General features: G+C 44.6%; 1 protein-coding gene across 6 annotated transcripts; it reads left to right on the top strand.

Moving 5' to 3' along the window:
- Positions 1-6,073: 6,073 nt before the first annotated feature.
- Positions 6,074-27,008, top strand: bdnf (brain-derived neurotrophic factor). Of its 6 annotated transcripts, none has more exons than XM_037094321.1 (2): positions 6,074-6,126; positions 25,462-27,008. In XM_037094321.1, exons 1-2 carry the CDS (start codon positions 6,109-6,111, stop codon positions 26,290-26,292), a joined length of 849 nt encoding a protein of 282 aa, XP_036950216.1. In that variant the 5' UTR covers positions 6,074-6,108; the 3' UTR covers positions 26,293-27,008. The 6 variants fall into 6 exon arrangements, with proteins under 6 accessions (XP_036950216.1, XP_036950220.1, XP_036950217.1 ...); XM_037094325.1 differs by lacking the exon at positions 6,074-6,126 and adding an exon at positions 9,947-10,312 and having other exon boundaries at positions 25,462-27,007; XM_037094322.1 differs by lacking the exon at positions 6,074-6,126 and adding an exon at positions 10,817-11,182 and having other exon boundaries at positions 25,462-27,007.
- Positions 27,009-27,344: the final 336 nt, after the last annotated feature.

The following is a 27,344-nucleotide window of genomic DNA, read 5'->3' as shown; positions in this document are numbered from 1 at the left end:
CTCTGGAATCAGCAGGAATCCTCAATGAGCAAATGAGTTGTAATTAATAGTTACTCTAAAAAATGCACTCACGCAAAGTGCACGTGTATGTTGTAATTAATAGTTACTCTAAAAAATGCACTCACGCAAAGTGCACGTGTATGTGTGGTGTGGGGTGGGCAGGGTTGGCAACTACCCCAACGGCCTTCTGTGCGCACTCTGCTCTCCGACGAATGGAGCAGTACCCCCCGGTAGTCGTGGTGGGCAGTGCAGCCAGTAGTTTGAGTGAGAAACAACCACGGGGCAAGAGGAAGAACTTGAGGAAGAAAATGGCTGAACTTCTTGAGGGGAAGTTATGTGAGTTGGTGAGGAGTTTTAAAATCTGCACGATGTCACTTCGCCCAGCCACAGTTACTACAGAACAACTGGGAGGGGACTGGACAATGGAGAAGGACAATGCAAGTTCGGTCTGAGTAGTGGTGTAGTGCCATTTTGTGGTAACATCCATGCTACATGAAGGACACATGGAAATATGTGGGCAGTGACAGTTATAAGTATCTATTGATGAATCTACTCTGGGACAACTTGGTGGTGTGTGTTGTTCAACTGAATAGCGCTCAGGTTTGACAATGTGTCTCTACTGTTTCGATAGTGATCTGCTTAAAAATAATACAATTACCCCTGTGACTGATTGACAGTCAGTCATTGGCTTACGTCAGGGCCATCGGTGACCATTTTTGGGCGACTTTTTTGGTCGTTTGAGCGCGCAGAATCGGTGGCGGATCAAGTCAGAGGGATAATTCACGCTGACTGGCTGTTGAGCTTGCTGAATCAATGTACAAGAAGCATTTAGCTAAATTTATCCAGCCTCGGCTGCTTGTCCAGCCTCGGCCGCTTGGCCAGCGCCTTTTTATTAGTATTAGCTATATTAGCTAGAGCTGTGTCCAAAATCCTGTTTCAATTAAGTCAGGAGGTGGCCATCGTTCATGTTCCAAGTCTTCACAGAAGTTTGAAGGGTTTCAGTAGGTGTAATTAATTTGTCCTTTGTGTGACTAGAACGTCATCCCAGCTGCGTGGTACAGCTCATCTCAACTCACATTCAACTCTCAGCAGAGACTCAGGTTCTCTTCTCTTCTTCTTTTTCCCTCGCCTCTCTGTGATGTCTTCGTGATGCAAAGTACATCCCCCCTTAGCTTCAGTCAGCAGTCATCCTTCCAGTATATTAACACCCAACAATGGAGGTAACCTCCGCCAATTGTTGCAGCAGTGAGGTTGCTAAGCAGGAGTGAACATAAAACTACTTTTTAAATCCCAAATATCCCGTTTGTCCTCCCAGCCCTCTCACACAACAGTTCGCGAATGTCTTTTTTTCTGGTTCGATAGAGAGACCCTCAGTGGCAGATGTTGCATATATTCAGTGGTGTCATGCTTACAAATGTTAAAACACAGTCTCAAACTAAGTCACTCGCTTGGCAGCCTTCTCACCTGTAGCATCCTCACCTCAACCTTCAGTTAGGTCATATAATGTGAACATGATGTAACATGTATTGCAGAAATGGCAATGTGGTACGTTCGACACATACAAATGTGAAAGTATCAGTTTACAGACACGTTAAGTGCCAACATTTTACCCTGCTTGTCACAGCTGATTGGGGAGTAATGTACTTCACACATCTGTTGACCATTAGGTGCAAACTCCACAGCAACCTGAAGAACCAATGAGCACATATTATTATATTCTTTGGCATAGTTTGTGCACTACCTACAGAGTCTACTGCAAGGGTGTCTAGTCACACAGCAGGATAAAATAATATTAACAAGTTCGAGACTTGGGAGCTCAAGGTGCAGATTTGGTGTTTTGAAAGCCTGGCGTAGCAGCATGCATGGTGTTAATTAGGTTTCATTATTTATTATTGTCTGGGAAAACATTGTTAAAGAGCGTTCAATTTCAATAACGTGTACATCCAAGATATTTCACTTGATTAAGGTACAAGCTCCTGATGTGTAAGGATTTGCTGTCTTTGTTGTTTTTTCGTGATAATAACCTGAATATCATTGTGTTTTGGATCGCTGATTAGACAAAGCAATCTGAGTATGTCAGCTCTCACTGAGGGAAATTCTGATCGGCATTTTATATATTTCATATATATTCACAAACTATTAACTGAGAAAATAATCAGCCATTTCATTGATAATTAAATAACCATTAGTCTGCAGCTCTAATTAAAACAGATGTATAGTTATATGAGTGCTGTAAGGCTCGACACAGTGTGTTTCAGTTTCCGGGTCATATCGGTGTGTATGCGCACTGTAAAAACGACTGTTGTTTTTTTATGTCTTGGAAAAACTTTCCAAGCGATGGTGATTTATTAAGCAGGAATGTCAAAGATGCAGACGACAGATGTTTAACGAAACGGGAAACCGAAACGGACAAAGATTTCCTGAGGCAACAGTAAAAAAAAAAAAAAAAAAAAAGTGTCCAGTCTGTCTGACCACAGTTTGTATAAAGCTCTTTGCTTAAAAAACCTGAATGAACCTGAGACTCATTTTTGGGCATTAGGCCTGAGGGCTGCAAGTGTTATCTGGCTGCATCAAGTTTACTTTGTTTAAGAAAAGAAAGAATAGTGGAGTGTATGGGGGAGGGAGTGTAACGGGAGTCTTTAACAGGGAGTAAAAGGGACTGAAAGGATTTTGATCCAGTGATATTATATATCTGTCCTGGTCAGGGCAGACAAAAGCACACAGCTAACCACCAGAGAGCAAAGCATGTCATCTGAATAGTATGTCTTCTTTGCAGTGTTGTACATCCAAAGGCTTTGTGTGCCTGAATTTGGCTGGTGGAAGGCACAAAGGAGGCAGTTTGTTCGCCCCTGACAAGTGTGCTTTTATTTGCGCCGGCCCTTTGATGTATAGAGAAACTTTGGCTGGGATATCCCTAACAGACAAATGCACGAGAAATCCCACTCCTTTGTATTCTCCTTAACAATTCCCTTACCATTCACTGCAAAGCTTTTATTCCCTTTTAAGACCTTTAAGACCATTTTAAACTTTGTGCCTACTGTCTGTCTGTCAACTGTAATGGGGAATCTTGTTTGACTTCAGTGTAAAGAGGAGGGGGTTTGCCGGGGAGTTGGGGGCACGCGGTTCAGTTATGAAAAAACATCACATGACCATTTTTCTTGTTTATCAAGAAAAATGGTGAATGAAACTTCTTGAAGGTCAAAACATGTAAAAACTAATAAATAAATAAAATAAAAATGAAAGTTTGCCAAGTTGTAAAGAAAATGTTGATGTTTTCATGTCAATTTTGTCCAGCAGTTTAAAGGAATAGTTTAACATTTTTGAATATATGCATATTTGCTTTCTCACTGAGGGTTAGATTAGATCAATGCCACTCCCATGTCTGTATAGTAAATATGAAGCTAATTTGCTTTCCATGTGAGTTTGTGGAAAACTACAAAATAAGAGCCAGACCAATAAGGAATACTTAGCCGGTTACCATCTCATTGTTTGAGGGTTCAGAAACTCGTTGAAACAATTTATTTGCCATATTTATTTTTACATATACACATAACGTGAACTTTTCTGATAAAGATTTCAGTTTCTGAAGAGAATTGTGACTCAGTGGGACTTGTCAGTGCTTACCGTCGGACAAACAAAGAAATGGTGGCACTGTTTCTTTCCTTTTCTGCATGTTCTTACAAATAATGATGACACCTGCAATAAGTATGTGTCATCCTGAACAATACCAAGAAGATTAAAGGAGACAAACTGTGCTTTTTCATTTTTAACCTTTCCTTCAGTGTTTTTTTTGTTTTGTTTTGTTAAAAAGGTAAATGTTTTCCCCAACGAAGCTTCTCTCTCCCAAAGAAAATATTGCTCCTGAAATTCCTCATCACAAGTCCCGCCTTTAACTCTGTGACTTTGTGACATCACACTGAGTCACCATGTCACATATCTGTATCGTTTAAGACTAGCAGCTAGTATGGCATGTGAGAATTGATTTAGCACAGCTGCTCTGTTGCTCTGAATATTTCATCTATGAAGCTGGGTCTGGAATATGTTTGATTTTGTCACCGGCATCAAAATGTTTATTGTGTTCAAGAAGAAGTCCATCAGGCCTTCTTCTTTTCATACTTACTGCAATCAAAAAAATACAAATCCGTCATTTCAGATTAAAGTAATATACAGTGACGCTTATTTGTATTTTTGAGATGAAAACACATTATGCAACCTAATATTACAAATAATTTGGAGTAGAGAAAAAAAAATGCCAAATGGACTATTTAGTAGACACTTCTGCCGACCAAGACAGCTAACTTCCTGTTAAGCAGCCAGTAAACTTAAATAGGGATAAACCGGCTTCCAAGCCTGGTGCTCTTTCTGAGTTCTTGGTGTTGGTGCTTGCAAATATTAAAAAAGGGATATCAAAATCTACTCACCCTGAAGCCAATGGATAGTCAGGTGAATTTTCACAGTCCACAAAACAAACTTAGAGCTTCACAGCAAAACAGCATTGCAGCATTCTCCTAAACAATTGAAGGAGACGGGGACTAAAATGTGAAACGAATGATGAAAAAGAAATATATAAAATGCCTCCAGTCCAGCATAATCCAAATCTCTGGAAGCCTGAGATCCAAACTTGATTTGAAAAGACTTTATTTGAACCCTTGACACATCAGCAGCTAGACTGAAGATTTTCAGATCAGTTTTGGATCTTTCTGGGGGGTTTTGAGGATGCAGCTGCTGTTTTGCCTTGAAGCTCCAGAAAAGTTTTGTGGACCAAAAAACTTCACCTGCCGTTCTATTGGCACGGGGCTCAGCAGATAGTGACTGGATTTGGTGAACTTGTACTTTAAGCAAAAACTCCATCTGCAGAAGACCATTTTTATATGAATGAAAGCTCTGGCACATCTACTAAATGGACTTTGTGTTGAGATTGCTTCCTCAGCTGCCGTTACCACAGAGCGTCAGTTTAAGCCAAATGTTCATCTTACAATTTTGGGTCTTTTTCAAGCAGCTGCCCATCGCTTCATGTCTGATAAGCAAACTGTTGGCATTGAGTGTAATCCCAAACATACACTTGTTGACAAAAAAATCAGTCATTTAATCGGACGAGGGCCGAGAAGGTTCACACAGTCACTCCTGGGAGCTGCCCCGTACGCTGCCACGGTCTTATACTGTTGTGACTTCAGTGAGACCGTGCAGCAACACCCTGACAGGCGGAGCACTGCCTTGCTTTCGTCAGTCAGTCAGTCCGGGTATTTGAGCCGTCGGCTTCCAAGTCACGAGCCTCCACCTCCTCTGCAGGCTGCTGTCTTTCACATCAGACGACCAGTAAAAGAGCTAAAACTTTTGACCCGTCTATTCCTGGGTGACCACAAGTGCTTAAGCAGATAAAGATTATATTTATCACGTCAACGTTTTAGTGTGGGGTTAGGAAATAGGGCTTTTACATAAAAATGAAAAAAAAAGGTTTGTTTTAAAGCCTGAGTAATGCTGATATTAGTTCCGCGGGGTTGTTGACCACGTCTGGCTCTGTCTCTTAAGTTGGCTTCCACTGGATTTAACAGAGAGGTATTTACAACAGTTAGTGGTTATACTGGAGACTTACTCTGACTTACTTCTCTGACAAACTAAAAGAGAGCGTGTTGTTATTCAAAGTATAAAGAAGATGTCTGTGGGTCATCCAGCTCAGAAATCCATTACAAGGTCAACAGCCCTGCGCTGCTTCAGTCCACCTCACTGGTGTCGGACTGAATCGCACAAAGTGAATACGTGAACTCACAATCTACCACCTACCTCCTGAGTGTGCCAGCAGAAATGCCGGGGAATGACTTCCATACATCTGCAAGCTATAAAAATCCCCACACTCTTGGTATTTTACTAGTGTGGTCGTCTTTCCCGTCGCTTTTGTTACATTACAGTATGTCTGACTTCTTACACGAAGGCCCGGTGGCATGCAAATACTATTAATGACCAGAGTCGCCAAAACAGTCCGCGCCATCGCCCTCCAGATAGATTTAAACGCGTTTTTATTGTTTCTCTTTTCCCTCGCAGAGTTCGGCAGAAGGCGGAGGAAGAGAGACCATCATGAAATGCGAACATCTCCGTCGACATGTGTTACATATGTGTGCTGCATGGAAGGTCAGTGCCTCCTGCCTCCACTGTGCGATATTTGGCTGATCATAAAGGGGCTACCATTTGCAGGGTTGCCTTGCATGCAAAATTTCAGGTCACTACCACTGGGAACCAATAATGCCTTTGGCTAAGCAACAAGATGCAAATACATCTATTCAAATTCGCACCACTCCATACACATTCGAGCTCACACAATCTCATCTCGGCGCTGCAGATTTGAAGTACACTAGCAATCAGTTTAATCATGAATAAATCACAGTCCTGGGGCGAGATTTGATCCGAGGCAAGTTTTTTTTTTAGACGCATACTGTTGTCCAACAATGAGTCTGTATTTGTGTTTACGCTCCTCGTCGCCCGCTGTAGTTTCAGTCCAGTGGCAGGCCTAGTTTGCTCGTCTCACCCCGGCAGTCATAAAGCTAAAAGCAGACAGGCAGCATCCTCCTCTCCAGCCTGTCAGGCAGACGGAGGTTAGTCAGAGTTAGGAGATCAATGCTCTTGTATGTCACACCCAGAGCTCCAGAACTCTCCCCTCGGGCACTAAAGACAGAGTTTACATAGTCACCTTGTGTTAAACTGTAAAAAAAAAAGAAGAAGATGGTGAGGAGAAGACAGATGAGACTGAAACCGTCAATATCCCACCAGCAGCACATTCAGTTCAATTTCTGCCTGCTAGGCCACTGGGGGCAACCCAAATATCATCCATCCCAGACACTGTCCGTCACACTATACATAGAACGGGCGAAATTAGCACAAACGCAGCGCTCGCCATCAGCGTGAAGTATGGTGGCAGTAGGGTGATTATTTACGGGGCTGCATTACTTTCTGAAGACCTGAGCTCTGAGTCACCGGCCGAGCCCGATAATTAATTCCACACTCTACAGAAATATTATGAAGCTGCACGGCAGAATGACAGATGTACAGCACGAAGCACATTGTCAACAAGGGTGACTCCCGCTCCAGCCGCTTCATTAAGAAGAAAGAAGGAGGGATCATGTTTTGCGTGTAAATCACGTGTAAATGACTTTTATTCTTTGTGGACCTTCACTTTGTCCGAGCATGTTGTCGAGGAGACAGGGAATGGCGTGTAATCAGAGAATTTGTTGTCTTCTGTCTGCTCTTTGTTTGTCCTGCAGCTCAACTTCCTGTAGATACAAGAGGTAGAAGGAGGGGGGGAGATACACCGGGATCTGACAGTAAGAGATAACCTGCCATCAGCTGGGCCGTCTATTTATAACAGCAGGTACTAGTAACGCATGACGTGGGGGCTCTTGTTATCAATATTTATGGAACAAAGATTAAGACAGAGTAATAATGATGCACATAGCTCCGACTGGATCCGTCCTCACTTAATCGTTGTCATTACGGCGAGGCGGAGGAAAGTGCTGATGGACTCAGAATTTTAGGCTGGCACTCCACATTTTAGTAATGATTCCTGAGACCAGACAGGGCCCGAATGTAATTAGCGGATGTAAACATGACCGGCGTGATGACTGGCTTTAACAATAGTTATTCTTTTTTTATTTGGTTATTCATCGTGTACAGTTGTAGAGCTGGGGATTCTTTTTCTTTTTTTTTCTTTTTTTTTTTTTTAGGGCGCTGTCTTTGTTAGCTACTCCATAAAAGGCTGGATTAAAACACACCTTTAAAAAGAGGCACTGTGTCATCTCGGAGAAGAGATTCAAACTCAGAGTTTCGATATTCACAACATCGATGAGGTAACGACACAAACGCAGAAATATTCATCTTTCCCATGTGCAAATAAACGAGCTGTTCTCAGAGAAAAATAAGGTAACCACTACGCCGTTCGAAGCTCTAAAAGTGGCAGGGTCCGCCACATATAAACAACGTAAAACAGTAAGAAATGAAGGTCAGTTGTTCACTCTGTGTGTTCAGTTGTGAAAACAAAGAGTTTGTTCATTTCGGCCCTGTGTACGTGGCTATTTCTTAAAACAAAGTGTCATCTAAGCATTTCGGCCCTCCATACGCACGGAAGACGGCATTTCCACCTTACGGTAGAGGTTCTATCGCCACCTGTTGCTCTGGCGTGCACATGACAGCCTGTGTATGTGTTTTCATGTGGACAGAGATTTTTTATTTTTTTTTAAATACCGTGGGTGTGTATGGGGGGGGGCGGGGGGGATGTGTTTGTATTCAAGTACCCGCGTACGTGTGGACTGGGCCTTAGTTTGTTTCAGTCAGCGAAGATCGTTGTCTTCCGATTAAAACGTCTTCCCTCCTGGAACAACACTGTGCTCCTTTAAAGTAATAACAACAAGTGGTAATGAGGCAATTGCTAACTAAAGAGCAATACAGCAACTGTTCATACATCTTCCTCACTGTGTTTACTGAACCTAATGAATATCAATATCCATACCAATCGCAGTGTTTCTTCGGAGACCACAAAGATGCGTGATGGCACAACATTCATCTCCATATTTATCCCACGATGCAGCCCGTTGGCTACACATTTTAATAACACTCCCTCTGCCAAAATACATTCAGCTCAAACACTTAAAAGTTCCAAGAGTACTCAGAAGAGGTGAAGTATCTTGGCAGACCACAGAGCAAAATGCCACGCAGTCATATGCAGCCCAGGGGGGTGAAGTGATTGATCTGTGACCTCGGACTCAGCCATAAGATATTGTGGTGAAGAGTGCGGGGGAGGGCATGGATAGTGGAAAAGGGACGAGAATGAGTCAGTAACGGAGTCTGCGAAAAGCTGTGGGAGCAGAGGAAGTGTTAACAACATCACAAGTAGGAGCAAGTCAAGTTTACCACGTCAGGAAGCAAAAAGGACCGAGAGTAGGATGATGGTAGGAGCGCCGCGAGGTGATGGGACACATACATCCTGATCATTTAATCATGTGCGAGCAAATGAAGGGGGATTGTTCATCCGCAGCATGCTGTCCACGTCGTGCTGATATGTGTTACCTCTCTCTGTACGTCACTCCCTTTTATTAGTAGCCTGTAATGAGTAGCCACCGTGTGAAAAGCCTACATTTAGAGAGAGGAGTGAGTTCAAGGATAATAAGTTCTGTGCGGCTGTCTGTGAGTCCGGCACTTGTTGCCTGTCTGTGTGGTACATGGCACGTAACACTCAGGGTTTTATAGTGGATGGGGGGATGGGGGGGGAGAAAAATGATTCTAATTTTATCTGATTATGCCATCTTGTGTCTTCGAGACAGAAATGTATTGACACAGAGCTGCAAAGAAAAAATGAAGTTTGTTTTCTCCCTGTGCCACTGCCTCTGAAAGCAGGGATGACAGAGTACATGCGTAGTCGGACCAAATTAGAATCAACCGTGTTTGCCAGGAGGAGACTTTTTCGAATGTGTCAGAAGTTTTCTGGTGGTACAATATTGACAAGTGGCACTGAAAACACAGCAACTCGCGCCTTTGTTCCCCCCTTTAAAGGGCTGCAGCACTGAGCATTGTCAGTGGATGAATGATGAGGAAGGGACAGTGTTGCCTCCCCCCACCTTCTTCTTTTTTTTTAAATCACGTTTTGAGTTACCTCCCCAAACACTCTGATGACCAGCATCCTTTTTTGTTTTTTCCCCCCCATGTTGTTGTTGTTTAGTGAGAGAAGTCCATGGATGTGTCAGATTAGTCGGCGCTATTGTCTCCTCGCAGACGCACGCCTACAGGTTCCAATAACGCGCCACCCATGCGGCGTGATTTCCATAAAGCTGTGACAAAAAAGAAGTAATTTATACCACGAGAAAATGACACTTTTCTGACAAACACTCGCGAAAGTTTTTTGGGCTCGCTGGCACGGAGTCAGACAAACATCACCTATTACTCATGTTACTTCGTACATTTGGGGCTTCACTCGCAAACACAGCGCCTCGTCACTGCATAACAATCGATGGCTGAGTGTTGGCAGCGCAACTGATGGAATTTTACTGAAAACAGATTTCGCCTTTGAACTTCCACATACTCCTGATATCGAAAAAGTATCATACCTGGCTTCTTCTTCCTCTCCCTCTTCTTTTCCTTCTTCTTCCACCTCTTCTTCTTCTTCTTCTTCTTTTTTCTCTTCAAATCGCTCCTGGTCGCTTTTCCCTCTCCGTGCCATTACGCCTCTGGAGGACGTGGATTTAAACTTTTTGGTTCCTGATTTCTATTACACATCTGTCCGGAGGGGGGAAACAAAAAAGAAAAACGCAGCACTTTGACAGGATTTGGCGATGTAAGTATTGTCTGAGAGTGTTTTTTTTTTTCTCTCTCTCTCTTTTGTGTTGTTGTTGGTCCAGATGAGAAACAAAACATAAAAACAAAGCAGGTGGAGGGGAGGAAGGAGAGAGGGGGGGTTTCTTTTTGAGCAGCAACAAGTTCCTCAAGAACTTGACAGGCGGACACAGGGGCGCTGTTAATGTGCCATTTGTTTAGTAAAAAAAAAAAAAAAAAAGAAAGAAAAAGAAAAGAAAAAAACGCGCCGTCCATGATCGAAGGATCTTTAAATGACCAGCTGTGCGTGCGCGTAATAGGGCCTATGGCCCATCGCCAAAGAGGGGGTCTGTGACAGTCTGCAACACAAACACGTGAATATGGATGTGTTTTTATTTATTTTTATATATATATAAGTTTGATGTCTCTGTCACTGTTGCCCGGTGCGGATTTAAAAGACATGTGAGGCGGTGAGCGAGCGATCAGTCAGGAGGAAACTAGTAGCCTATCCCCATAAACTTGGATCTGCCGTCGCTTATTTCAATCACGTAAGACCCCTAATGGCGTTGTCCGGGCGAGGGTGTTACGTATATCTGTACAAGCTTTTCTGACAAACCCGCGGCTTTGTTGATATTTGTCTTTTTTTTTTTTTTTACTGTAGAGCCACCAAGGTGTTGCCTGAGAGAGTTTCTTTTCTTTTTTTTCTGTTGAAAGCACGCCGACATTGCAAAGGGTTATTAGATTCATAAGTCAGCGAAGTGGTGGGCGATCTACTGAGCACAGCAGAAGTTCTCATATGATGACTTCAAACAAGACACATTACCTACCAGCATCTGTTGGAGTGAGTGGATATTAAGACACTTCTATCTCCGGGACGGCGTAGGGGAAAATGGTAAGTAGGAATGGGAACGCACAGCTACATAAAGGATGATTACCAGTAAATAGTCGTGCTTGGTGTTCAGTGTGGCAGGCAGGCAGGCAGGCGGGCAGGCGGGCGGGCGAGCAGGCAACGCATTGCTGGAAGGGTTGGACTCAGTGGCTACTTGAGAAACTCTGTATCGAGACCCATGTCTGGTGAGGCTGATGTTGACAAAGGGCTGTGTGAGAAGAGATTGTGTGGCATTTCTCGGCTCAGGATATGCGGGTACAGTGAGAGAGAGGTAAGGGAAACGTTACATTGTGTCTGCGCGCAACGATGTCGGCTGAGGACTGTCTTGTGTGCTTGCCAGTGAGGGGCTTAATATTTTATGCATGTATGTTGTTTTTAGTGCGGGTGTCCATGTTTCTTAACAAGACAAGGTGTGTACGCGCGCGCGCGCGTGTGTGTGTTTTGGGGGGGGGGGCAAAGAAAAACAGAGAGAAAAAGCAACATGTGCCACTTTACCTGTGACACTTGCCTTAAAGCATGACATTTAAGGGGGGAACAATGGGGCTCAGCATCAGCGGTGCCAGTTGTAATTTGGCGTCAGCGGTGAGCCTCTCTCCCTCTCTCCCTCTCTCTCTCTCTCTCCCTCTCTTCTTTCTGTCCTCTTCTCTTTTTCTTCTTCTTCTCCTTCTTTGCGGGGCGATCGTAACAGTGAATTTGAACCGGCATTTTTTTGTTGTTTTTGTTTGGGGTTTTTTTTTTTGCGATATAGGTGCTGTTATCTGGAAGGGGAAATGTCCGACCAACATGTGATCAAATATTAACAGGACTGGTTTGGCAAGGGGGAGGAAATACACGTGACAAGACGCGGGGAAGCAGCGGAGTAAAAAAAAAAAAAAAAGAAAGAAAAGAAAAGAAAAAAGAAAAGAAGACGAAGAAGAAAAAAGAAGGAGCAGTTTAAAGTGGGCACTCAAACAAAAGTATATAGATATTTCCTTGGCCCCTCATAGTTTCCCCCGGCTGTGTTATGCTTTCAGCACGTTGGACAGAGGCACCGGAGTCGTGCATGGACTAAAAAAAAACAAAAAGAAAAAAACGCCGAGTGGACGCCAACTCTCTTTTCTCTCTTTTCCCAGCCCCCCCTTTGTTAAAACCTGGGATTGTTTTTTTGTTTTGTTTTTTTTCTTCAACTTTTGGTAAGCTTATTCTGAAGGAGGAGGAGGAGGAGAAGGAGGAGGAGGAGGAGGGGGAGCCTGTGGTCTTGTTAAACGGAGAAATAAGCGGGATTCTTTAAAAAAAAAAAAAAATCATCATCATCCTCACCATCCTCATCATCCTCCTCATCATGATAAATGGAGAACAGAAAAAAAAGAAAGAAAGAGAAAGCGTTAACCAAAACAAAAAGGAAAGCCGGTGCTTCGGGACGCGTTTGTGAAAGTTGCAATGTTAGGTCGCCTGCTCCTCTCGCACACCACCACACCAGCCTCGGTTCCTCTCAGCCCCCCCACACTGCGTTAAACTTTGGGACATGCAGGTCTTGGTCGCGGAGATCTAACCACGCACATAGTGGTTGTCAGTCCCCCCCCACACACACACACACCTACCCACCCCCCTCCTTGTAAAGGTAAGACCACAATCCATTTGGTTTTTCATGTCACTCTCTTCCGTTCCTGTCGGCTTAATTCTGGCTTTCTTTATCTCAGATGAACTTCGGCTTTTGCCATTTATCCATTTATTTATTTCGTAAAACTACAGCATGCAGCCCTTCGCCTTGGCAGTGTGTGTGTGTGTGTGCGCGCGCGTGCGAGCGTGTGTGTGGCTCATTGTGGGCATCAGTGACCGAAATAACTCCCGATATGAAATCCGATCCAGGTGAACCAACATCTCGTCTTTCTCCGTCTTCTTCCTCTTCTTCTTCTTCTTCTAAAAGTGAACTTATATTTCTTTTCTTTAAAAGAAAAAAACAAACACCGCTGCGTGCACCTTTCATGGACGCTTTGAGGCATGTGAGGCGTTTAAAAGAATTGGCACTCATTATTTTTTTCTTTTTCGTGCTTGGGGGAGTGAGGGGAGGGGGGATTTTTATTTCTTTCATCCAGAGCTGCTTTTTCTTTTTCCTTTTGCCTCTCTCTCTCTCTCTCTCTCTCTCTCTCTCTCTCTCTCTCTCTCTCTCTCTCTGGAGTTTCCGAACACTGCCTGCTGCAACACAATTTGCGTAATCGTTGCGTTGTGCCTAATCATGCTCCCAATATGGGACTTAAAGACGCTGCAGTGATCCTTCCAGCCTGCACGAACTGGAGTACTGATGCTCGTGCATGTCGTAAAAATTGTCTGGGAAAAGCCTCTATCTATCTATCTATCTATCTATCTATCTATCTATCTATCTATCTATCTATCTATCTATCTATCTATCTATCTATCTATCTATCTTGTGCTTATTCCCCCTTGTTTGGTCTGCTGCATTCATGTTTTGTCTTGATGTCAAACCCTCTGGATTTTGTTATCGACCAAAAATAGCCCTACTCTTTACCCCCCCTCCCCTCCCCTCCCTCCATTCCTCCCTCCCTCCCTCCATCGCCCCCCGCTCCCGTCATCGCCATCAAATCACTTGTGTTTTTACTACGACCGCTCCACGGTTTCATTCATAAGGTGCTTTTCACTTCACCTGCTACCCTACCCCCCTCTTTTGTCCATACACGGCTCTGTGTCGACCTGTCAAACGCCGGCAGCGCGGGATGAATAATGTTACCTAAAAAAAAAAAAGAGAGAGAGAGATAATAGCAATAAAAAAAAAGCAAAACAAACAAACCCAAAAAAAGGAATAACAGATCAATTAATGTTTAATCGCTGCCGTCTCGTTTTTTTCTTCTTCTTTTTTTTTGTACAGTACATCGCGCATTGTTCTGTTATTCCTGTGTGAAATTACAATAAAGATGGGCGTGGTCAGAGAGCATCCGCTGACAGATGTTATGGCTGAATGTGATGGAGAGATAAGATGCGATTGTTTGCGAGGCATCGATTTTTTTTTTATTTCTTTCGCTCTTCTTCATTTTCTTTGGTTTCTGAATCAACGCACGCACGCACGCGTCACGTGTGTGCGTGTGTGTGTGTGTGTGTGGGTGGGGGGGGGGGGGGTGTTCAGGGGGCTTGTTACGATTTTTAAGATTTAAAGATGATCATCACACAGATCCGCCCTGGGATTTTTTTGTATCTCTCTGCTCTCCTGTAGCCCTTAAAAAAGGGAATTCGTCTCGCACCGATGCAGAAGCGGTGGATATCGTCTATTTCCTCTCTCCCTCTCTACATCTCTCCCTCCCTCTTCTTTTCTGTTCCTCCTCTGGTCAGAGATTTAAGATTTTCTGATCCAAGACGGAGCAATCGCATGGCACACACAGAAAAAATAAAAAAATAAATAAAACTGCAAGAGGAGAGAAAAGCCCCAACGCCCACCTGGCAGTGCTTCTTTTTTTCTGTTTTTTTCTGTTTTTTTATTATTATTATTTTAATCAAGGCTCCTCTTTGCAGGCGCTGTTTTCAGATTAATACTCCAAAACGAAATGCATCCATTAAAAAATCCCGATTGCATTTGAATGATCTGACTTCTCCGCTCGCGTTTTCACTCATTTTCTTTTAGCCCCTGAAATGCGATGCGCGCAGGTCGGTTCCTGCACATCGTCGCCTGTTTGCGTTCATTTGAACGTGGCAGTGAAACCCAGATAGATCATATTATTAGGCTGTCCGACATTCATAAAAAAAAAAAACAACAACACACAAACACAAACAAACAAAAAACAAAATGCAAACAAAAACGCTCCTTTAATAAAAAAGCTGGGTCGCCACGATTATAGCCACGTTTCGGGCTCATCGGCGCCACGGAAACGGTTTAATACACAATTTGTCATCATTTCATAATTAATCCAACGGAACGACACGCGTTTTGGTTGATACGACATCGGGGAAATTGTGATGCTTTAAGGAAACACTTGGCATTTTATTCCCAGATGCCTCCAGAGAGTTGGGACTCTTCTTATTGCAGCATCTTTTCCGATTGCACGCTGTTTGTAAATATAATCTTTTCCCTTTTTTGCAGAGTGCCTGTTTTCTGCAGTATTTATTATTATTATTATCATTATCATTATTATTATTTTCTACTGAGACGTGGGATTATGGTGTGGGCGTGGGCGTGTTGGGTGGAGGAGGAGGGATGAGCGGAGGCGGGTTAGGAGGGGTCTGTGGGGTGGCACGACACACTTTGTATGTATGAAGGTTTTTTTATAGCACTTTTCTGCAATGTACGTCAGCGGATCAGTCCATAAATGGGGCTGCGTGTGTTTGTGTGCGGGCGTGCGCCTGCGTGCGCTCGCAGCCGCGTGCGTGCGTCTCCGCGTGTGTTATCTTTACCGAGAATCTCCCCTCTCTCTCTCTCTCTCTCTCTCTCTCTCTCTCTCTCTGTCTGTCTGTCTCTCTCGCTCCCTCTCTCTGCACTCTCAGCTCTGCAGAGTTGGGGTGGGCGTCAATAACAAACCTGATGGTAGGTTTTCATTGCAAAAATATATATATATATATTTATATATACATCAGATGAAATTATTTCGGTAGGCCTGTTTAATTTAAGGGATAAATGAAACAAATGCGTTGTGCAGAAATGAGGATTAATATCAGATTGTGTGTGTGTTTGCGGCTGTGGATGTTGTGGCCTTTGTGTGTCGCCCCCCCCCACGATCAATTCCTGCACTTTGAGGGGCTAAACGGATTTGGGGCGAAATCCCGGTTTCCAATTAAGGACGCTCCGTTCTCCTCTTTAATAGAAATAAGCGCCGCTTTCTTCTTGTCTGAATAAAGCTCGATGTCGGACTGTGCTTGCCTCACTTTTTTTTTTTTTCCACCACGTTTTTTTTTCTTCTTCTTCTGTTCTCATTCATGAAATGTCCCAACTTTTTTTTCTTGCTCATCCGAGCCGACGCCGGTGTGGCAGGAATCCGGACTCGGTGCCGGGCGGGCGTCACGATATATTTAGAGCGAAAATTAATCATCTTAATCATTATGGAAATGTAGGCTACATCGCCCGCCGCCGCCGTCTCTGCTTGCTGCCGGTGCTGATGCTGATGCTGCTGCTGCTGCTTTAGTCACCACCACCACCACCATCATCTTCATCACCAACACCTTCATCCAATTAACAGGCTTGCTGAAACAAGTTCTGGCAGGAGGCAAAGCCATGCACCTTATTCGGAACCTTTAATTATCAGCTATTCGTCACAGTCGCACGATTTCTTTCTTTTTTCTTTTCCTTTTTTTTTAAACAGCGACGGAGCCCACGATCAGATATTATCAACGCGCAGAGGATGTTCTGGCTGTAGAGACATCTTATATGTCGGACCACTGCGGGACTACAAGGATTCATGCGCGCGCGTGCGTGCGTGCGTACATGTGCGCACCCGCGTGTGTGGAAATGTTTCGATCCTTTTAAGTGTGTCTCTCAGCGTGTGAACATGCAGCACATCAGTGGATCCATGAGGCAACTTCCCGAAATGATGATTAAAAACAAAAAAGAAAAAACAAAAACACATTTGGTAGTCTCGAAGTGAGACCGGTTTGGACAAACATGACCGAAAAAGGAAAATGTCATTTCTGTCCCTTGTTTGTGAGAAAAAGGGGGGGGGGGGGTATCTGCATTTGGCGGGCAGCGTCAGGATGTGTCATATCCAAACCAGGCAGGAGGCAAATTCAAGCCACTGATTTAGTTTCCTACCTCATTTGTGAAGCATATGAAAAAATGTGCCGGACCAAATATTTCACCATTTCCAAGTAATTTAGTGGCATGATTAGTGTGTTTTCCTTCAGCCCTGAACCAGGCAACGGTTATTGATGCTGTGATGATATTGGATTGGGGGGAGGAGGAGGTGGAGGAGGAGGTGGCAGAGGGGGGCATAAGCCAAGAGAAGAGGCAGACAGACAGAGAGACAGACAGAGAGACAGACAGAGAGACAGAGAGAGGCTTAATAGCCTATAGAGTGATTTGCAGCCACTATAGAAATAATGTATCAGCCTGTGTGAGGGTGTGGAGGGAGAGGACGAGTGGTATGTGCAGCTTAAAGGACTGCTCCTCTGTGTCTGCCGGATGATTACAATAAAGGTTATTGTCATCACAGGAGGGATGACATTAACTCCTCACTCCAGCATGTGATTAGAAAAAGGGCCCCTCCGCACTCAGTATACCTGTTTACCAGTCTGGAGTTCTCTCCAGCGCGCCGCTCGTCTCGTTTGACGTCATCTCAAACCTCACACGAAAACGTTTTCTCTCAGCTGACGTGTTTCCTTCTCCTCCAAGGAGGAGGAGGAATGCAATTTCACTTTGATCAAAATACCCTCGTCGCCTTCCTTTATCCCCAGTGAAAATGACATTTCACAAAATGTCATTTGGTCCGCGTTACGCGGGTTCCCGTCCCCGCACAAGGAGGCATAATTCGACTTGTTAAGTGAAGCTTTCAGGCGGTGCGGACCTGCCAGCGAATCGTGCTGCATTTGGCAAGAGAAGCCTTGAAAGGTTACACAAGTGTGTCGTGTTGTCAGCTCCTGTAGGTTGATTCTTCTCTTTCTACGCTGCGCAAGCAGGCGCAAAGGGTTGTGATCGGAGGACCAACTGTTCGGCCGTGACGTCGTGATTAAAACCTGTCAAAGTTTGAAAAAAGAGAAGGGGTCGCACCCCGACACCCCCGGGTGGTTTAAAGTCAGTGTATCTGGAAATGTTCGACGTAAAGACACGTCACGCTTAGGTTCTGATGAAAAGGTGCTTCAGCAGTTATCAGAATGTCAGGCCGGTGCTGTCACGCTCCTGTTTGACCCTCAGTCGGATGAGTCAAACGCTGCTCGTGACTCCCTTTTTTTGTTTTTGTTTTTTTGCTCCCAGTCATCAGACATTTTGTTTCGTTCATTCAGAAATCCAGCCCTTAGAGCTGCTGGTACGCCACCTTCGGTTGTGTTGTACTTGCAGAAACGAGAGAGAGAGAGACCATGTTGTTGTCTTTGCTCCTCTAATGAGATGCCGAGTGATTTATTTATGAATTACTTGTTTGGAACAGCCCCCTTGTGCAGTGTGCATTTTTTCTCCCCTCTTTGGAGTCATGTCGCTCAGTGATTGCTGATGCAACTCTTTGTCATCCAGAGTTTGCCCTCACCTCCTGTGAGCCTTCGGGGAGGGCTATATCTATCTTGGCATGTCCCTGGGTGTGTTGGAGGTGGGAGTGACTCATTAAGCAGGTGTGAGCATCCACTCCCATACTGCTACACGCCAAACAAGAGCTTTCCAGCTCATGAGCTCGTGCAGGGAAGAATCACGATAGCAATAGAGCAAACACATCACAATAAATCTTTGCACTGGACCGGGGCCAAGTCACAAGGATAATGAGCTGCTATTCCCCCATTATGCTCACTCTTGTATTCATCAGAGGTGGAGTTCTCCAAGCGTTCATCACCCATTAAAAGGTCTCGGCTCCACTGACGTTTTTATTTGAACCCCCGCTTCACGACGAGGCAATGAATTGTTCCCAGTTTGGGTTCCACGGCGAGGGGAAACAGGGCAGTGAGGAGCAGGGCGGCTCGGCTCCGCGTACGCAATCTCAACGCGTTTGTTTAGCTGACATTTGGTAATAATAACCTGCGAAAGGTGGTTACTACACTGCAGAGCACTTGCAGGGGAGGCATCCATCTGTTGTGGAGATGGCTCACTTTAAAAAAAAAAGAAGAAGAAGAAGAAAGCAAGGAGAAGCAGAATTGTTTCCAATAAGTTCACATGTTTTGTTAGCCTCCAGTGGCCACCCCAACACTCAGGGAAATGATACCCATCCTCTGAGCTGATGTATAAAAGAAATGACTCAAAAGAAGAAAAAAAAATCACACATTGTACAGAGCAGAGGACTGTGAGAGTCTTCTCGGGCTATATTGAGGACGTAGAAAAATAGATTTAGGAGGACTCATGCTGCCCAAAATGGATTCAGTGGTGAAAAAATACACACTTTTGACACAAATCCCCCCCTTAGCCTCCTCGCTATCCGCGGACCAGAACAGGAAATGCTTATTTTTAAGTCTCTGAATATCTAATTTTACACAAATAGGCCATCTCTAAATGGCACGCGGTGGATCACGACTTGGTGGAGACGCGCTGTTACGCAAAACCTTCAAAAAGAAGAGAAAAAAAGGGAGAAAAAAAAAGAAAAGAAAGAAAGAAAGAGGAAAAATAAGCCACCTCTTTTCGGTCTCTGGGCGAGATACGGAAGAGGAGAGGCTTGTGCTTTATATATATATATATATATATTTATATTTATATTTATATATGTACACACAGCCCAGACATTATGGTGTGTTGGATGCGAGCTGCACGGTATGCGGACAAACAAAAGCAGATAATGCACACTGAGAGCGCATTAATAGTTCCGCCTCGGGGCTGCTTAAACAGGAGTTTGGTGGCGAGCAGCCAGCCAGCGGCAGGTCACATGTTGCAGCGTCATTGTGTAGTAAAGTTACTGTAGTTGCAAAGAGGCTCCTCATTTCGGCTCCAGAGGTCTCTCATCCCGTGCTGCTGCTGCTGCTGCTGCTGCTGCTGCTGCGGCGTTTCCAGCATGCGACAACTTCACTTTCAGACGATCTCCACAGGAGCCGCGCAGCCATGGGAGTGCATCACCTCATCCATGCAATTTCCACCATCAATAATTTAATCTATTTGCTCCAAAGCTGAAGAGATATCCCCGAGAAGCTCCTCTCTTTTTTTTTTTTCTTTTTTCTTTTTCCTTTTTTTTTTTTTTTTGTTGTTGGTGTGTGTGTGTGTACCGGGAGAGAGAATATACAACAGAGAGGAACAATATCGCGCTTAAGTAGAATTACTCAGGGAGTTGTCCAATACATCCCAGATGACACTACTGTCCTGTTGAATGGTCTGTTTTACGACTGGGCAGTAAAAGGTATGTCATGTTTTTTGTTTTGTTTTGGTTCTGTTTGTTTGTCTCTTTACGTGTTGTTTTAAAGCACTTCAGCAGTTTGTGCGTAAAAACAACTTGGGGATGGTGATGGGGGGTCAGATGTGTGTGTGTGTGGTGTTTTTGGTTGGGTGGGGGTGGAGGCGGGGGTGGAGGGGTGGGGGGTGTCTAAAAGTAGTCCGGTTATCCTGCGAACAGACAGCGCCGCAGCCCGAGAGAGGGGATATGTGTAACCTTATCCTCCCGTTCATTAATAAAAAACGGAGTTATTATGTTGATTGGGTTTCCAGTGGAGAGCACGAGCTCGGCAGATGTAATCTCGCGACGACGAAGAAGACGAAGAAGGAGAAGCAAACAAATCCCCACCGTTTGTTTGATTGTCGGTGCAGCCTGAGAGCGGTGTGGCTCCTTATTAGTGTTTTTCAGAGGTGGAAAACACTTCCAGAGGATTCAGCCACGTCTGTGCACTCAGCCGCAGCTCTGTGTTCACAAATAGCTCAGCAAGCTGTCTGTTCAGGGGTGTGTGTGGTCCGTATTTGCGCATACGAGCTTCTAAACTGTGATCAGAAACACACAGACAGAGAGAGAGAGAGACGCACAAATACCACCTCCAGACAGTTTTTTTTTTGTTTTGTGTTGCTGTTCCAAAAGGAGGGGGAAAAAAACTTTGATGAACTCATTAAGACTTTATAGGAAACCCGAGACCTTAACGCCCAGCCACGCCGGCCAACACACACTGTTGGGTCTACTTCTTCTACTTCTTCTTCTTCTCATTCGTGGTGTGCTCGCGCTGAATAACTTCGTATTACCGCGCGGAATGAACGCGGATTAAAATAAAGTCCCGTTTATGGCGCGGTGGAAAAACTCGGCTCATTTGTGACAGCCTTCGTGTGAAATACTGTCCAAGAAGTTATCCGAGGATCCCAGCAGCAGCAGCTCGCAGGGGCTCGTTAGATGACGGTTTCATGATGAGTTAGAGAGGGGCACTTTCCAAAAAATGCAAATTGGGGCCACATTTTTTGGTCAGAGCTGTGACTAAACACCACCTCAGTGAACTTTTATGGCCTGTTTGCAAACAATTACGCGCAACCAAAACAACGTGTGCGTCCTGCAGAAAAAAAATAATAATAATATATATATATATACAGTTTTTTTTAATCTATCTATCTATCTATCTGTCTATCTGTCTATCTATCTGAGAGATGGAAGGAAGGTGGAGGGAGGGAGAAAAGAGAAGGAGCTCTCTTTATTCCACGGTCTCACACTCCATCTAGTGTTCACTGCCAAGAACTGCAGCGCTGTTCATGTCGAGCTATAATATCTGTTGGTGTTGTTCTGCTGGTGGGGTTTTTAGAGATGCTGATTCATGGGTTAACATGAATCATGGGATTTGATAATTGGGAGCCAAAGTTCTGGGCACCTTAAACTAGACCTCCGCACGTTTGAGGAGCCTTTAATCTCTTAATTCTGATTTGTACCACACTGCATGTGTCGTATCCTTTCGATTGTCCATTGATGCACGCAGCGTGGGAGGGAGGCGACGTCTCGTTTGGATAGCACAGATCACTCAGCAGCTATTTGAATGCCGGGCTTTCTGTGGCAGCAGCCAGGGTTGGCCTGGAGGCCAGGTATAATCCCTCAGTGATGCTCATCTATTACTAAACGTGCTCTGAAACTGTGTCAGATTGAAAGCAGATCTCAAGGAAGCGAGCTTCCACATGTGTCAGCCATTAATGCAGACTACTCTAATTGGCGTTTTTTTTTTCTTCCCCCTAAGTGCTGCATTGTGGCACACACGAGGGGGGTCCTCCTCGGGTTAGACATTTTGATACCATGCACTGCAGGTTTTTCTCCCTCTTCCTTTCTCCGTGTGCTTTCTCGACGAACGTGACAAAACATGTTGCCGGGCGAATGAGCTCAGACGGACGCGGTTCTTGAGGATTTGAGCAAAGATGGATGCCCACAAGGGAGCAGTGGTGGCGGCAGAGAACAAATGCAGTCATAGGTTTCTTTTTTTTTGTTGCTGTTGTTTCATTTCTATTCAAATGTGGTGGGCACGTTTTTCCCTCTTTCATCCCTCCTGTTTGATGTTGATTTTTTTTTTCCCCCTTGCAACGGTTCCTACAACATCGCGGTGGAGGTGAAGCCGTGAAGTGTGCTGACATGTAATAACAGTAGCCGTGCTAGCCCTTTCATGCTTTAGAGAAACTTTTCAGCATCTGTCAGAGGAGGCATTTATCACTTTAATCCCCACCTGGCACACAGAATAAATGCGAGGGTAAGTTACATATCCCTGCCCATACAGGCGTGCTCTCAAAGCAGATGAACAGGTGGTCATCTGGAGACAGAGTCCACACACTCACCTGCTCCCATTGTTCTGGCGGTTTCACGCTCCGGGTTTGTGTTGTCATGAATAATGGCGCGTTTGAGCGACAGTTATTACAGGGGCTTTATTTATTTTTTTTATTTATTTATTTTTTTAATCTCCCTCTACTCCAGTCTGCCATACTCGGACAGTCGTGACACAGCTGGATTGGTGGGATGAACCTGTGTTTTATGCGCTCAGCCACTTCTCTGTGTAACATTTTCACCCCAAGCTCTCGCAAAGCCGGTCCACTGCCCCCCCCCCACAAAAAAAGTACATCTTATTCCAAACATTCCTCCATACAGCGCTTCCTTCCTTGCTTTATTATTCATGCTTGTGGTGTTAACTCGCGAGCCGCCTTTTTCATTAACTGCAAAACCCGGCAGTGCACATAAAATGTTCCTTCCCTGGATGTATAAAACAAGAGCAAACCAATCAGTTGTCACATTTAGCCTCTAGTAGATATAAGCCCGAGATTCTCCGCCAGTCCCAGAGCAATTAAATGATTCATTGGCTTTATCGCATTTTAACAGGATGTTGATTGAGAGCATAAGCCATATTGATTGTCCTGATGGAAACAGGAAATCACAGAGATAGAAATAAAATCATTTGTTGTTCCCGGTGTGAGGATACCCGGGGGAACGGCTTGCAATTGCACACCGTTGAGTGGCATTACCCCCAGCAACCTCCTCCCCTCCATTCTCTCCCCTATGGAGACCTGGAAGAGACGTCATCTGTGGTTGTTATGCTGCGAAATGACGCTGGCACTCTCTCCACCCCCTGTTACTGCAATATTACCCCTGTGGTCTGTTACGGAAGATGCAGCACTCTTCGTCTGCACCATTTCCAGCATGAAGTTTGACGCCTAACAGTAATCAGCCCTCTGCCTTCATTTCCTTCATGTGGAAGTGGAACCACTTGAGCGCGCTGCTGATAATAATATCAGCCTAAATGCATCCTACACATAAAGCTCGTGACTGGCCTCGATCCCGTAAAAAAACCTACATGATTCTCTGTGCTGGGAAGCCTCGCAGAGAGCTGGAAGCGAAAGCCTTAACGATACCGAGGGGTTATTAAGCTCCATCCTGCATGTTAAAACAGGCTGTTATTAGCAATATTTAATGGAAAATGGCTAATTAGCTCCGTATTCTGGCTTTGTCCTCATTGTTGTTTTAATTGGTGAGAGGAAAAATACCCCCCCCCCGCAAACACATACAAGCCAGCCCCTCCCCATGCCCTCCCTCTAACACACACACTCGCACACTCTGGAGGAGCAACGTCACTGAGCTTGGGGAATGAGTGGCTCATTAAGAAGAAGGATGTGATATTCTGAATAGAGACTGTGAGACTCCCAGCACGTCTATTTTTAGCTGCGATATCTCCATGGCAGTCACCGCGGCATTGGTTAATTGCAGCCGCGGCCCCAGATACCAATTAAGAATGAAACAAATGCTTTTAAGGTGGGGTCTCGCTCCTCCCCGCTGTAAAGATCCTCGTGTCCGTCCTGAGTGGAGGCAGCGGCGCGTTCGCTCGCCGCGTTTTCCCCCCTTTATCAAGTCGGGACATGCAGAGTGCAGTCAAAGCCTCAGCCGGGCTATTTTTAAATGAGCCCCTGTGGAAGGCTAGATCTAGATTTTCTTTTCATTATGGTTGCTTTCATATCTCCGGCCGTCGGATGTCAACCTATGAATTGATTTGCTTGTGAGCTTCTCAAAGGTAAGGGATGCGTATGTGCTCAAGGATGTATGTGTGCACACCTGACGGGTTTTCTCTCCCCCCCCCCACCCTTGCCCGTGCTTCGCTTATCCTGTGACTTGCTCTCCAGATTGGTACCGTGCAGTGCAGGGAGGATGACACATCTTTCTGTCATTCGGCTTCCTCATGACATCCTGTTAGTTCATCCTGCAAGCGCTCTCGCCGTCCACCTGCTGAAAAAAACAAACAGTGTCCCTTCAGCGAGCTCCTGATTCCAGTTCGTGAATACAAGGCTCAGCGTCAGACCTGTCGTACAGCACCGACCAGTTTTTGAAATGATGATGATGATAATAATAATACTGCAGCGGCAGTGTTTGTCAGAGCTGACACAACATTTCCCACACAGTCAGTCAGCAGCCGTGGCTTTTGTTCTGAGGTAATCTCATAGAGGGAAAGATAATACATGAGCTCTTCAAACAAACAGAACAAACAAAACCATGTCCGTATGTAAACGGACACGCAGCCTTTTCTAAATCATGCCACTTCTCGGTTGACCGTCACATGGCTGGATCCCCAAAGGCGTCCACAAAATTTAGCAACTACTCGCCATGATAAACATGAAATGTAAGGGTGGGAAAAACCAGTCAGTCCTTTATAAAGTTCCAAAAATTGGGGAAGGTAGGAGCTGTCAATACTGACGACAGCGCAATGATTCAGCCGGCGCGGGATGGTAACGGCTTTGATTATTGTAGAGCTACACGTCACTTGCACGCTCTAGAAATAAACCGAACACTTAACATGCAGGTACAAAAAAAAACAAAAAAAACCAGCTCATTAATAATAGCAAGCCTGTAAGGATGTAGTGACATCTATTTGTGTAATCGTATCTTTTGTAATAAGCGATCTCTCTGATGCTCGGCACAGCTCTTGTCCAAGGCTGCCAACGAATGAAAATCGAAGCCAGACCTCACATAGGAGCGGAATGATTAGAGTTTGCAAACAATTTGAAAACACTGATGACACGGCGCCAAATATCAAAAACATTTCTGTGATTATTCCAAAGCTACTGGCTCCCTTTTTGGCTCCCAAAGAAAGAGTGGAGGGTGTGAATAAGAGGGAGGGCTTACATGGTGCATTATGGATCAAGAATACGCTAACTTCATTGAAAATGCCCTTTGACTAACCGGCTTGTTCTCTCTCTCTCTCTCTCTCTCTCTCTCTCTCTCTCTCTCTCTCCCCCCTCCTCCCCTTTTGTTTTGTCTCTCTCCCCCCTTCAGTTCCACCAGGTTAGAAGAGTGATGACCATCCTGTTCCTTACTATGGTTATTTCATACTTCAGTTGCATGAGAGCTGCGCCCCTGAGAGACGCCCCGGGCATGCGGGGCCATCGGACGGAAGGCTACTTGGGCGCCGCTGTGACGGCCGCACGAGGCCACGGGACTCCACAGAGTGGTGGTGGGCCAGGCCAGCGCGGGGAACTGCCCTCACTCACAGACACGTTTGAGCAGGTGATAGAGGAGCTGCTGGAGGTGGAGGGGGAGGCGGCACAGCTGGGACAGGGGGCTGATAAGAGCCAGGGAGGTGGGGGCCCACCCTCTGTGGTCACCGCAGAGGCCAAGGATGTCGACCTGTACGACTCGCGGGTGATGATCAGCAACCAAGTGCCTTTGGAGCCGCCGTTGCTCTTTCTCCTGGAGGAATACAAAAACTATCTGGATGCCGCCAACATGTCCATGAGGGTGCGGCGACACTCCGATCCCTCGCGGCGCGGAGAGCTCAGTGTGTGTGACAGTATTAGCCAGTGGGTGACAGCTGTGGATAAAAAGACGGCAATAGACATGTCTGGGCAGACAGTTACCGTCATGGAAAAGGTCCCTGTCCCCAATGGCCAACTGAAGCAATACTTTTATGAGACCAAATGCAACCCCATGGGGTACACAAAGGAGGGCTGCAGAGGAATAGACAAGCGGCATTATAATTCCCAATGCAGGACAACCCAGTCCTACGTGCGAGCGCTTACCATGGATAGCAAAAAGAAGATCGGCTGGCGGTTTATAAGGATAGACACTTCATGTGTATGCACATTGACCATTAAAAGAGGGAGATAGTGTATAAAATGTATAGATTTTATTGAAGAGTTTAAAAAAGAGAATAAAGAGAAAATATCTATTTGTATATATACATAACAGGGTAAATTATTCCGTCAAATGAAAATTTTATGGACTGCATGTAAAAAAAGATGAAGTTTATACAGTAAAAGTGATACTACAGTCTATTTATTGAACATATTCATGACCTTGTAAACAATTAAAAAAAATCTGATCAGTCATTTGCGCCCAGTTTAAATTACTATATCACATTCCTCAAGACATTGTGATTTGTTTACGTTGCCAAGAATTAGAAAATGAAGGAAGAAAAAAAAGAAGAAGAAAACAGGCAAGGAAAGAGAGAGGACAGTTCCATCTTCAAAAGCTTGCATGCTGCTTCAATTGTGAATCGAGAAATTCTCCACTTACAAAAAAGGATATGATGCTGACCAAAAAAAAAAAAAAACATTCCGTTTACATATTCAGCAGAAAACAACTTTCCTCTCAAGTAATTTATCTGTTTACTGTTCTAAACTTCTCAAGGTAATGTTGGAATTACATACTATGTCAAGGTGCTGTTGTCAAAGCTTTGCTGTTTATTTTTTTATCCCCACCAGAGGACAAGATATATATAAAAAAAAAAATCTATATATATATATATATATAAAATTTATTCATTGACATGTTTCTGGGTTAATATTATTCATTTTGTATGTTGTGAAGTTGTTTGCAATATTAAACTGAAATATTTGAAGAAATAAAAATGACTATAGGCAACTGAAAAACCAAAATCAATGTCGGTAAAGTTTTAACAGTGCATTTCCAGGCAGGATAAACTTTATTATACAGGCAGGTAGGCAGGGAGGGAGGAAGGCGGGTACATTCACACACACACACACACACACACACACACACACACACACACACACACACACACACACACACACACACACACACATGCATACCCACACACACATGCATACCCACAAACATTGCCAAAAATTTTCAATATTGAACAACCATGATGATTAGCAATGAATGCAGTTATCTAACCTTGTCAGGCTGCAAGAAGA

The sequence above is a fragment of the Acanthopagrus latus genome, chromosome 4 (assembly GCF_904848185.1).
Source record: "Acanthopagrus latus isolate v.2019 chromosome 4, fAcaLat1.1, whole genome shotgun sequence".
Classification (NCBI taxonomy): Eukaryota; Metazoa; Chordata; class Actinopteri; order Spariformes; family Sparidae; genus Acanthopagrus; species Acanthopagrus latus.
The sequence above is the reverse complement of the archived record's forward strand: the minus strand, read 5'-3'. Positions and strand labels throughout refer to the sequence as shown.

Coding starts and splice junctions, on each gene's coding strand:
- bdnf (XM_037094320.1), top strand. CDS start 11,358: ATGTCTGGTGAGGCTGATGTTGACAAAGGGCTGTGTGAGAAGAGATTG. Junction 11,451..25,461: donor GCGGGTACAGTGAGAGAGAG/GTAAGGGAAACG, acceptor TCCCCCCTTCAG/TTCCACCAGGTTAGAAGAGT.